This window comes from Stegastes partitus, unplaced genomic scaffold, assembly GCF_000690725.1.
Source record: "Stegastes partitus isolate 25-593 unplaced genomic scaffold, Stegastes_partitus-1.0.2 Scaffold360, whole genome shotgun sequence".
NCBI classification, from domain to species: Eukaryota; Metazoa; Chordata; class Actinopteri; family Pomacentridae; genus Stegastes; species Stegastes partitus.
Genome location: NW_007578091.1, coordinates 264432 through 277147, shown reverse-complemented (window position 1 = coordinate 277147; position 12716 = coordinate 264432). Strand labels below are relative to the sequence as shown.

The 12716-nt window shown below is 38.0% G+C and overlaps 1 protein-coding gene across 1 annotated transcript; it reads right to left on the bottom strand.

Moving 5' to 3' along the window:
• Positions 1–1369: 1369 nt before the first annotated feature.
• On the bottom strand, positions 1370–10964 carry slc5a8 (solute carrier family 5 member 8). The gene is made up of 17 exons (XM_008284474.1): positions 10731–10964; positions 10492–10611; positions 9543–9608; positions 9402–9453; positions 9209–9276; positions 9078–9116; positions 7720–7835; positions 6344–6484; positions 6012–6141; positions 4880–4968; positions 4674–4783; positions 4061–4128; positions 3884–3970; positions 3473–3684; positions 1755–1855; positions 1566–1654; positions 1370–1489 (listed from the first exon to the last, which is right to left on the bottom strand). Exons 1-17 carry the CDS (start codon positions 10962–10964, stop codon positions 1370–1372), a joined length of 1842 nt encoding a protein of 613 aa, XP_008282696.1.
• Positions 10965–12716: the final 1752 nt, after the last annotated feature.

Below are 12716 nucleotides of genomic sequence, written 5' to 3'. Positions count from 1 at the left end.
TCATTGGTTGAAGGTTAATGTATAAGGAACAACATCTTGTTCAATCATTAAAGAGGATAATACTGAAGGAAAGAAGGAGAAATGCTGGGAGAAGCCGCATTTCTGTAAATTGAGGAGGTTTTTTTTGACCAGAGTTGATGTTTTATCTGAGTTAATGTAAATGGGGTTAAAATTTAAAAAAAAAAAAAAAAATAACAATAATAATAAAAATACCGTATTTCAGCATGCATTCATGAATGTGTGTTAGGAATTCTTGTATCTATTCTGAGCAACAAAAAAAATATGAAAGCAGCATTAAATATTTGTATAAAATTCTGTTTATTCATTTTCTTTTCATGTCTTTTTAATCTCTACAACACAGTGGATGTCATGAAATAACCTGGTACACTGGAAAACAAAACAAAACAAAACAAAATTAACAGCTTTTAAATGCATTTTTTTTTTTTTAAATTGCTGTTATTTTAAACAGTTTCCCCTTTTTCCTAAAATTCACATAACAACTAGTAAAATTACAGAAACCTGCATCAATTTACATGTATGCTCTTAAAAAAATAAAACACAAAAGCTGTCAATAACGTCCACGTAAAAAAATCAATATTTGTACAAATGATAACGTTTTCAGTCTGACTGTAAAATTACACCACTTCACTGGACTTAAATCAGCAAAAATATATTATATATATTTTACAAATATGTTCTGTTATTTGAAAGAAGAAATGTGTATTTTGAAATTTAAAATTTTCAAAATTGGTAAATAATTTTTTGACTGCTATTTTATGGATTTTTTTTCTGTTTTGTTAAATTGCACAGAACATCTATTAAATTCACAGAAAAAACTAAAACTCTGTCTGAAACGCTTGGTTTGAGCTCCTGTCTCTTTAAGAATCCCTTCCTGAAAAGCTGCTCTGATTGGTCAACTGGCCGGACCAAAGGGAAGTGATGTTGGCTAGTAGCCACAGATATGTGAGTGAAGGGATGTATTTCTAGCAGAAGAAGTTCTAGTGAGGAAATTAGCCGCTCAGTCTTTGCTAAATTAGCCTCTAGCCGAGTGTTATGTCATGTAAATGTGTTACATGGTGATGTAGATGAGTAAAGGAAGAAAAGCATGGACTTGGAACGAGGTGTTTCAGACAGGTAAGGAGCAACGTTTCTTGTAAGAAAGAGTTTATAAGTTTGCAAACATTTTGCACGCATAAAAAAGCATCCATACAACACCCTAAAGGAAAAAGAGGAACCACCCCAAAAAGCCTGATATGGGCTCTTTAATTAAAAAACAAACAAGTCACATGGCGTCACAACTTCATCGTCATTTCTTGTAGAGAAAAACACATTCAAACCACAAACTTATATAACAAACATTGATTGCATTTCACGAGGAAACACTGCTTTTGGTTAAGTCCAGCTCAACATCACAGAAAGCAGAGTTCGTGTTGCCAAACTTCTTCTCTCGGTCCTTTTCCAGGTCGAGCTTTCCTCTTCGCCTCGTCACCTGAACAAGGAAGAACAAAAAACTCAGTAGCTGTTATTCATCTTTTTTGATACCCCTTTACTGCTGTGGTACTCACTGTGCCTTTGAGAAACTTGAAAACGTGATAAAGAGTTGTGTCTTCTTTCATTAGCGTGAGCCTCGACTCCACCTTTAGCTTCCAGCCTCCTTAAATGAGCATTAAAGCACAACAAAGAGCATCAAAAACCTCCAGACTCAGTAGAAAACAACAGGTCAGCACGATTTATTCAGACAAAAAGTTGTTTACCTGTAACCACGCTGACTATGAGTCCCACACCGACGACTACTATGGTTCCAATTGGACTGAAGTACAGGTAGGACAGAGAGTACCAGTCTGCCAGCAGAGGCCTGTTGATGGGAGGACATAGTTACACAGATTAGCCACAACATTAATGATAAGTGAAGTGAATAATGCTAATTATTTGTGCTAGAATGGCACCTGTCAAGGGGTAGGGTGTTTAAGGCAGCAAGCAAACAGTCGGTTCTTGAAGAAAAAAGGGGCACCATAAGGCCTAAGACCAAAGATCTACCCAAAGTGGTTCAAGGAAGGACAAGCAATGAAATGCCAACAGGGTTATGGGCACCCAAGGATGCTTGATGGGAGTGAAGGCTGGTCCACGTGGTGTGATCCCAAAGCAGCGCTAATGTAACATAAACTGCTGAAAACCTGAATGCTGCTACGATAGAAGGTGTCAGAACACACAGGGCATCACATTTTGCTAAGTATAGAGCTGCAGACTGGTCAGAGAGACAATTCTGACCCAGTCCATGAAATCAATGTCTGCCACTGAAAGGTCCAACAATGGACATATGAGAACTGGACCATGGAGCAATAAAAGAAGGCGGCCTGTTGTGAAGAATCATTTGGATTCATCGTTTGGGTTGTTGCAGAGATGGCAGCAGGATGCTTTATGAGCAGAAGGAGAGCCAGTGGAGCTGATGGGATGCTCCTGACAGTGTTCTGCTGGGAAACGTTGCTTTCAGGTAGACGTTTCTTTGACACGTAGCTAAACATCACTGCAGACCACAGACACTGTTTAATGGCAGCAGCATTTTCTAATGGCAACAATCTGTTTCTTCACTGCAAGCATTGATCAGGAATGATTTGAGGACAAAGAGTTGAAGGTGTGGACTCAGTCTCCAAATTCCCAAGAACCATGAAGTCATCATGTCAAGACTTCCATGAATTAACGAGCCCTTCTATAAATCTATTTTTTTTTACCCTGTTAACATATCCATATGGTGGTTTTTATACACTTGAAAGCACTTGAACATTTCCACCTTGAAGCTGCAGCGTACAAATCACAGATTTCTGGGTTTCGTTCGTATCAAATCGAAGGAACCAGTTCTTGCAGGGTGGAGCTTTCTGTATCAGTATTCTTCTTCATACTTGGTTTCCAACATGTTTGGCAGAATTACTCCAAAGAAACAACTTCCCATTGTGGACTGTACAGTAGTTTTATCATGTTTGAGAAGAGTTGAACATGGACGTCCTAGATCTGCCCGTTCTAGAGGAAGCAACAGTGTAGAGTAACATCTAAGGTGTTCTAGGGCAGAAAAAGGATTATTTTCAATGGTAAACTTTGGAATATGTAACGTAAATACACAGAGATTAGTTTGTTGGAGTTAAATTAACAGCAGAAGAAGAACTTTAAAGGATCTGCCACTAACATCTTGGTGCCTGATACCAAAGGACACCGTCAGAGGTCTTGTAGAGTCCAGGCCTTGATGGTTTAGAGCTGTTTTGGCAGCATGAGGTAGATCTACACAAGACTAAACAGGTAATTTTACTGTTGTGAATGATTAGTGTATGCAAATAGTAAATGCAAGGAGAGAAATTCAGTACATATTAAAAAAAAACAACTGTCATCGGTATTTTAAAATTAACCATTTCGGATTCTTTTAGCTCTTTTGCATTACCGCTACCTAAACTGAAGATGATAAAAATGGCAAACCCGTACTTACTTGGTACCATTCAGTGCTGGGGATGTGGTGGTAGAACTTGGCTGTGTTGGGAGAGCGGTGGAGTTACCGTTGAAACCGGTAGTGGTGAAGTTACAACCCTCGGTGGTCAGAGACAGAGGCCGGCTCATCTCGGGAGGAGGAGGGTAGATCTGGGCTCCGATGCCGACCCACAGAGACACAACCAGCCCTGATATGAGACCCGACAACGCTCCCTAGAAGACACCTTAATCAGTGGAAACGCTAAAATGGAGTAAATGGGATGCAGAAGCTTCAAAGTGGTGGGAATCGGCAAGTGCTATGAAATGTAGAGATACGTGAGACTTTAAGAACTGATACACCAGGAGAAATATTCATTTATAATCCTAGATTAATGTTCTTTATAGGCAGTAAAATAACAGGTACATGACTTACTTTGGAGTTGGCACATGGACAGATGATGCCCAGTGTGAACAGGCCAAGTAACGGACCTCCAATGATCCCAAATATACTGATGGTTGCCTGTAGAAAGGGAAGTTCATCCTCATTAAAAGACCAGTGCTCTGTGATTGTCCAGATAATGTAGGTTAAGTACTACACGATCCACTCTACCTGTAAGATCCCTCCCATGAGAGAGGCCAGTCCAGCCATCCCAATGCATAAAACCCCAAATAGAAGACCTGCAAGCAGCAACCGGTAAGGATTAGACAGTTTGAACCTTAACTGGTACTAAGGCTGTCCGACTGAATCTAAATTATTTATATACAGCACAACCTGAGTTGACCAAAGTGAGGATACAACAAAATAAAACAGCGTAAAACAGGATAGCAACTTGTAAGATCAATTTCTAAAACAAAAATTAATATAAAACCATTAAGAGCAGCCAAAAGCCTTTAAAAACGTGTACATCTTGAGGTTTTTCATGAAACTATCAATGAAGAAGGAGCATTTGATGGGAAGAAGAAGGCTGCTCTAAAGCTTAGTTGTCCTAAATCTGTACATATATATTTCAATATCTTAATGAATTACACTCCAGATGTGATTGTAGGCAGATGAAGAGTCTGTGTTCATAACTGTGCTGTGTGTTGTTCCGATGTTAGAGTGTCAATTAAGATGTTAATATGTAATTTTATTAACATACAGTTATCGTCAGCACCGTTACATTGCTGCTTATTCGTATCAGTGTTTGCCAGTCAGTTGACATATGCGAGGACTTTCCACGTACTCATTCCTTTAGAGATCCAGGACAGACGTTTCTCTGAGATGTTCGTGTACGGTTTGATGAGGTCCTCCACTGTCACTGCAGCCAGAGCATTGATGCTGGAAGACACTGTGCTGGAAAAGCCACAAGAAAAGCAGTTAATAAAAAAGAGTAAATCGGAGTAAAATCACAGAGTTTGATCTGTTGAGAGTAAAAACTTTAATGTTAACCTCAGAGATCCGCTATACGCTGCTGCGACAAAGAGTCCAGGAAGGCCCGGGTAGTCTCCCAGGACATCCATCACCAAGTACGGCATCAGCTACAGAAGGACGGTGATATATTGTATTAACGTGAAGGATCAGGGATGTTGAGCACCATCTATATGTGAATACATAACACTGGAGTAGATGTTAAAGAGAGTGGATGGAGGCAGTGAGAGAGAGACAGGAAAGTGGGGGAGATGAATGAGGTAAAGGGCCATGAGCAGGATTTGAACTCATGACCTCGACATCGGGACTGTAGCCCTGCACATGGGATGGCAGATCAACCAGGTGAGCTATAGCAGCGCCCCAAAAAGTGCATGTTGTCTTTAAAAAACTGCCAAAATAACAATTATCAGAGCCAGAAACTGTAAAAGCCGAAAGAATTTTGAACTTTCCGACAGCACTTGAACTCCTCACCAGTGACGTGTCTATTGCAGGATAAATTAAAATAAATCTAAGCCTTAAAATTGTGAAATTTAATCCAAATCACTTCATTTTTCATGTAAAAAAAATTGCCAAAAAACAAAATAAACTGTTGGTTTTAACCAGTTTCTGTAATAAAAATTCTCGGACATTTCAGCTGAACTGCAGGCTGTGTAGACACCAATCAGATGACAGATGGAAACCAGTTAAACATGTGAGTAGTTAAATATCTATTTTATGTACTAGTATCATCACTTTTTTTTTCCAGTATCAGAAACAAAATTCAACTGCAAGTTTTTTCTTTTTTATGATTTGTGGCATTTTAAATATATTATATTACACAAAACACATTTTTGAGTTCCCTCTACTTCTAGCCATTAATAATTTCCATTGATAAATAACACTCTTTTTATTGTAAATACCAACAGTTTTGCACATTTATTTTAAACATCAGTCATTTTTGCACCTTATTTCTTCAAGCAGCATCATTTGGAAGTTAATTGCACATTCGTTTGATGAATGAAGTGTCTATTTATCTCTATCTAGGACTTTATATCACCGTACAGTGAGTAAAAATAAGAAAAAAAAGGCCCAGAAACTACTTTGGAAACTACTTTCTGATCTTCATTGGATTTGATGGATTTGTGTTCGGTTAAGCCGTAACTCTGAGCTGTACCTGATCCGGAGCAGAGACCAGGCCGGTCTTCCAGGGGTCACAGTGTTTATAGACTGAGTACAGACACATTCCTGCAAACACCGAGCAGAGCAGGATGGACCACAGGCCCAGCAGGTTGATGTACAAGGACCTGGATGAAGAAAGACACACAGACAGAGTCACAAACATGCAACTAAACACAGAGGTTTTGTGTTACTACTGCAGACAGCAGGGGACAGCAGGTTTCCTGCATGCTACCCTGTTGTTGTCTCCACTACAGTGTCTGAGTATGCAATGGTAAATATAAGTTTGTTCCAGAGGAGACTTGCTGTCATGTGTAAAACAGGACTCACAGTCTGGCGTGAGTGATGCTCTTGCAGGAGATGTATCTCTGAACCTGAGCCTGGTTGATCCCGTAAACGCTGATCCAGATGAAGGTTCCTCCAACGGTTATGGTCCAGAACGTGTGTCTCCTCAGAGGGTTCGTATCGAAGCTGATGAAACAGAGAAAGAGTTCAAGGTGAAGTTTAGCCAAACGAGTTTCAACTGAGGATCAGTTTGAGACATTTATTATCAGTGGAGCAGGCAGCCGGACACGAGTGAACTCCAAACAGTTTCTGGACATTGTTTTCACATTTTCACTCACTGTGGGCTCATTTTTCACTGCAGTATTAAGTCCTGCAGCTCTATGGAAACAGAACAACCATGACTAAAAATGGCTCTAAACATTATAGATATTGTACTACATAGATTTCTCATTTGTTTGCATACTTGTCCACTACGTGCTGCGTGAACGCTGCCTGGAGTTCAGCTAAAAAAAAAGCAACAGTTTTTGTTACAGCTGACTCAATAATAGCTTTTCAGAATCTTATTAATTCAGATTGTTTATTTGTTTTTCCAATTATTTAGCAAAGGAATGTAGAAAAAGTTATTTCAATGAAATATTACAGTTTTAAGTTTAGATTTGGATCATTTTGCAACCAGGTGAGTAGTTCAAGGACCACCGCTAACTTAAAAATCTAACAATTATTTTTGTTTTTACAATTTCTGGCTCTAATAAATGGTTCAGTTTTTACTTTTTTTTTTTTTGCACACATGCCTATTTATCTATTTATCTGTTTTTCACAGGAAAACACTGACTTATATTGTTCTTATAGTGCTTTGTTTTTGTTTTGTTTGTCTTGTTTTTCTTTAGTTCTCTTATATTCTATTGATTCTACTGGCTTACAACCGGGACCCGAGCACTAATTTCGTGCCATCTTATGTTGATACATGTGCTGGTATGACAATCATTCATTCATTCATTCATTTCTATATTTCCGCACCAACTTATAATCAACAACATATGCCGAAACCTACCACAAACCACCCGCTATGCTTATGTTTGAGATGATTTATCTCCATTAATGGCATCTTGAGTAGCATTTTAACTGCTGTATCCAGGTTTGGTGACATTCACAGAGTTTATACGTTGGTGCAGACTTCCTGAAAACTCAAAAAATTAAAGAAAAGTACTTTGGGGATCAACTTGGAGAGACAAACAGGACACGAGCTTCAGTGTTTCCATTCAGCGGATTGTTTCTTGTAGCGGCACAAACAGAATTACTTTGTATTATTATCAGCTCGTCATGTTCCAGTCTCTTGCAAAAAAAACAAGCAGTACAAACTGTGCTGAGAGCCTGATCTCTCTCCAGCTTCAAACGGAGCCGTTCATTCCTTTAAGACTCACTCCCACAAGTTGAGTCTTCCTCCACGTTGCGAGTCTGAGACGACGCTGACGACGCCGCCCTGTAGCATCACACATCTGACGATAACAGCCAGGAACCCTGCGATCATCACGCCCAACTGGAGTGGAAATATTAGATCGGTTTAGGTCACTGTGGTTCTAATTTCACCCATTTGTAAGCCTTAAACTAATGTACACGGATCCCATATCAAATATTTTACTTTATTCTAAAACATGAGACAGAAATCTGGAGTTTTGAATGAAACAAGGGTGACGTGTTCTGATGTTTACAGCTTCTATATAATCAGGGATCAGAGTCTTGCTGAGGTGGACTCATTTTAATTTAGATCTGATTTGATACTTAATTATGTAAAAGTGGATTTTCTGAGAACATTTTTATCCTGATGAACTGTCAGTGTTGTTTAGGTCGGTTCAGTTGAAGCCACTTATTCCTCAGTTTCAGCGTTAATGTGAACATTTCTAACTTTCACCTTTCAGCTGTTTCATCTGTTCACCCATTACATTTGTCTATTTAATTAGTTTTATTAGTTTATCCATACTGTTTGGTAATAAACTGTAATTGCAAACCATTATCTAATCATTCAGCAACCATTTTACTGTTACTTACACTGAAAAAAAAAACAAACAAAATGGATTTTATTCATTTTTTCTATTAAATTTTTACAAATTTCAATTTTTTTGATATAGAAATACACAAAAGTATAAATAAAAATACAAAATAAACTGTAAATGTACACATCTAATTTAAAATAGCATTTTAAAAAACTACTATCAAACAAAAACAAAACAAAGACAGATTTTTGATATGAAAGACTTTGTAGATTTATAGATAAATAACAATCGATTTCATCATAATTTCACAGTTTTATTTAATATATGAAGTTGTTCAATACAAGTTTATTGTTGTAATTCAATTAATTAACAGAAAAATCAATACATATTTTATTATTATTAATATTATTATTGGATTATAGGTAATTTAATGGCTTTCACTCATGTAAATATCGTTCATTAAACATTAAAAATACAAAAAATACATACAATTTAATATAAATTTAGGGCTGGAAACTTTTTTCTAATTATGGAGAATTTTTGTATTTTTATTCAATCTTTTATGATCATTTTTTTGCTGCTGGAGCTGCCACAATATAACTGTTTGTTTTTTTGTTGTTGTTGTTGTTGTTGTTTTGAGGTTTGTTTAAATTTTCCTAATTAAATTTCAATTTAATTTCTTTTTCAGATGAACTGAGTTTAAGAATCAGTGTCCCACAGCTTCGTCACTGGAGGTTTAGCTCCTCATTCCTCCACTAATTTGACTTATCGTCACCGACCACGTTTACCTGAAACACATCTGTCCACACCACTGCCTTCAGCCCGCCCTGCAACAACCACAAACACACGTCTATTAAAATATATGGAAAAAAAAAAAACTCAGAGTGACGTCAAAACACGCCATAAAAAACGAACATACCACTGTGCAGTAGAAGGTGCAGACCACGCCTGTAGAAATGACGGCGCCCCACAGATCCAAACCCGTCACTGCAGAGACACAGAAGGAAGGTTTCACACTGTGGTCGCTGAACCGGGTCAAACCAAGAGGCTTCAAGTGTTCTCACGCTGGAATGTTTCACGATTCTGACCTCTGAGGACAGAAACCAGCATACCTTGATTTAAAGCCAGAGCTGGAGTGTAGATCACGATTCCAGTGTAGAGGATCTGTGACAACAAATAAGATGATAAAATTCATCATCAGGTGACTTAATTGTGTTTTAACCCACTGAAGATTTATAGGTTTATAGACTCACGGTCTGAACGATGAAGAGCAGCGTCCCCAGCAGACGAGTCGCTCTGTTGAAACGCAGCTCCAGATACTTGGACATGACGGGACAAAAAAAATAAATCAGAAATCCATGAAAGGTTTTTGGCCTGAGAATTCAAGTTATTTCAAGATATTGAAATTTGGATTGTGTTCTACATAAAATGGTGCCTCATCCCTTACTGCTCACCCTACATACACCTAATATATAAATAATAATAAAAATAATAAAACATAATAAAGTTTTATTCTAATTCTAATTCTACCTTTTATTTCTACTATCCACATTCATACTATGATAAAAATAAATAAATTAAAAATAATAATAATAATAAAAAAAATTGTATTTCACTTCACAGATTTTTTTTTTTTAATTTATGAAAATAAATAAATTCAATAAAATATCAAATGTGGACTGAGTTTACACGGCTAATGTCAAATAAAAACTAATATTTATTAATCACAAGATTTTTTTATGTAAAATTAAAATAAAACAAAAAACAACCTCATATTACACTATCTAAAATTAATTTTATGACTAATTTTAGTACAGTAATTTTACATTTTTTCTGACTGCATTATTATCAGAATTAACATGTAATTATTATTATTATTATTATTATTACTATTATTATTATTATTATGTATCAACTTATACCATAATAATAATAATAATAATAATACAAAATATTATTTATTCATTCATTCATTCATTTATTTATTTATTAATCATGTTTGGTCTCAACAACAAACAAAAACTATCCTGCAACAGTTTTCATTTATCTTTTTGAGTTAACAGATCTTCTAATAAAATGATGATTGACTTGAAACTCTGAACTCAATGTAAAGAAAAATGAGGCTATCAAGCCGAGTTCATTTAACACATTTAATGATGCCTTCATGAATACAACACAACCTGTCATCCAAACCTCAGCTACCTCATAAGTGCTGGTGATGGCCAGTTTGTAGAAAACTGGCAGAAAGACCTCAGAGGTGACCAGCATCGTCACCACATAGGACAGACCGTAGAACCCGATACTGGCTCCATAGCGGTACACCTACAGGGGGACGATATGAATTCATGTGTGTGTGTGTGTGTTTTTTTTAGGAGTTTTAAAGCAGGAAAAAGTGGAAAAAGTGGTCTCATTGTTGGCGTCCAGTGAGCCTTGCGGCTTACCTCTGCTGGGTTTGACAGCACCGTGATGGCCGACATGAAGCTGGCCGTCAGGGACAAGGAGACGGGCAGGGCGGTCAGTCTTCGGCCCCCCATTAGGAAATCCCCGGAGCTCCTTTGTCTCCTGTCCGTCCAGGCGTAGTAGACCCCGACGGCGGCCGACACCAACAGCATGAGGGCAAACACCACGTAGTCTGCAGCCACGAAGGACCCGGCTACCTGAGAGTCCCCTGACATTTTAGTGGAAGTCGAACCAAAACTGAGAAAAAAAAAAACAAAACCTGCTCAGAAAGTCAATCCCATGTGCTTTGTGCTCAGAAACAGACGGTCCTCTGTGAACACATGGGCGTCCTGGCACATCACCTTCTCACTCAGCACTGAGCTAAAAGCAGAGCTGCACACCGAAACCTTTTATGTGAGAGAGAGAGGGAAAGAGCGAAGTCAACAGGCAGAGAAATATTTGTGATATCGGCGCCCTAGAACCACAGAATCAACATTTTTATGAGCCTTTTGCTTGTATTTGAGGAGTTTCACGTGCACAGAGAGGCATGTTTGCAATAATTATCACAAAGCCTGTGAATGAATGGTTTAAACGGGCGTGTTCAGAATGAGTCAAACGCTAAAACTGTGTCATCGATTCAAAGCGTGAGAACAAATACGTCTACAAACTGTGTAAATCGTGTTAAAGAATTAATATTTAACTGCAGCGAAGTCGTTTCCGATAAGGAGCAAACTTAAAGAACAGCAGAGCAGACGGGAAGCGGTCGAGTAAACTCTGAGTTTAAGCGGGAAAAGTTTTGAAAAGCAGTTCATGAGTCATTTTCTGGAGAATGTGGCCGCAGGGCTTTGAGTAAATCCGACTCCTTTAATACAGCTTAGATTAAATTAAAAGACAACAACTGATGTGCAGATACTTGACATACTCTTTCCTTGTGTTTACATGTTGTTTTTATTTACATGCTGACACATTGGTGGAGTCAAGTGTCATTCGAGTGCAGTTGGTGTTATTAGTGACTCCATTCTGTACTGGTCTGTCTGACAACACAAGAATCTAACACGCACAAGTCCTTCCTCATTGGATGGTTTTGTAATCCTGGGACGATCCAGCTTCTCCCAGAGTTCACAGCAATGGAGTTAAAAAGCACTATATGCACTATTTGTAGCATAACTTGAAAAAAATACAACTTTCTCTAATCGTCTTTGGTTTCTACAGCAGCCTCCTGTTGATGGGTTTCTGTGTAAAAAGAGTCTGGATGACATTTCCAGGAAAGCCCAAAGAATGTGAAGGTTATAATCGGTGTCAAGTGCTCTTCTTTTGTTCCCCACAAAGCCAACAGTGTCCAACATGAGCTAATGTTAGTTTAGGAATAGAGTCCGCCTACGTCAAAAGACGGCCACTTCCCAGAAAACCAACGATTTCAACACAAATACTCCACCTATCTCTGCTCAAATACGGTTTGTTTACTATAGTAATCAGGCATGTCCTGATTTAGTTGTTTTTTTCGCCCCCAATTCAATATGAATCATTTAATATTTATTGTCTGCCAATGCTGAGCCCCACGCTGATACCATTTTCCTAAATATATATATATACAAAGTTAGGGTGACCATATTTCGATTACCGAAAACCAGGACACTCGGCCCGGCAGTGAGATACTCAAATGATACTCGAAGTTTACTCAAAGTTGCCTCATAATTTCAACACATATAAAGTATGCCTCCTCCAGGACATTTTCATCGCTTTATAAAAAACAAGCAGGACGGCCAGAACAGGACGTTGAAAACAGGACGTTTGGTCACCCTGACATAAGTTAGCCAGCACATGACCAGGTCAGGTTCCCAATATCAGTTGTCAGAGTAAGTTAGACTAAGTTATATAAACTTTGCTTATTAGGTAAAGTCATTTTATGGAACCAGCTATCCTGCAAATGAGTCAGACTAACTTCATTAAGCCGATTTGATTTGTTAACTCGCATTATGGAACCAAAA

Excerpts from the sequence above, each read along its gene's own strand:
- slc5a8 (XM_008284474.1), bottom strand. The coding sequence starts at position 10,964 with ATGTCAGGGGACTCTCAGGTAGCCGGGTCCTTCGTGGCTGCAGACTAC. Across the intron at positions 9,277-9,401 it reads AGCTCTGGCTTTAAATCAAG|TGACGGGTTTGGATCTGTGG; the intron begins GTATGCTGGTTT and ends GTGTCTCTGCAG. Across the intron at positions 7,836-9,077 it reads TGTGGACAGATGTGTTTCAG|TTGGGCGTGATGATCGCAGG; the intron begins GTAAACGTGGTC and ends TTTCCACTCCAG.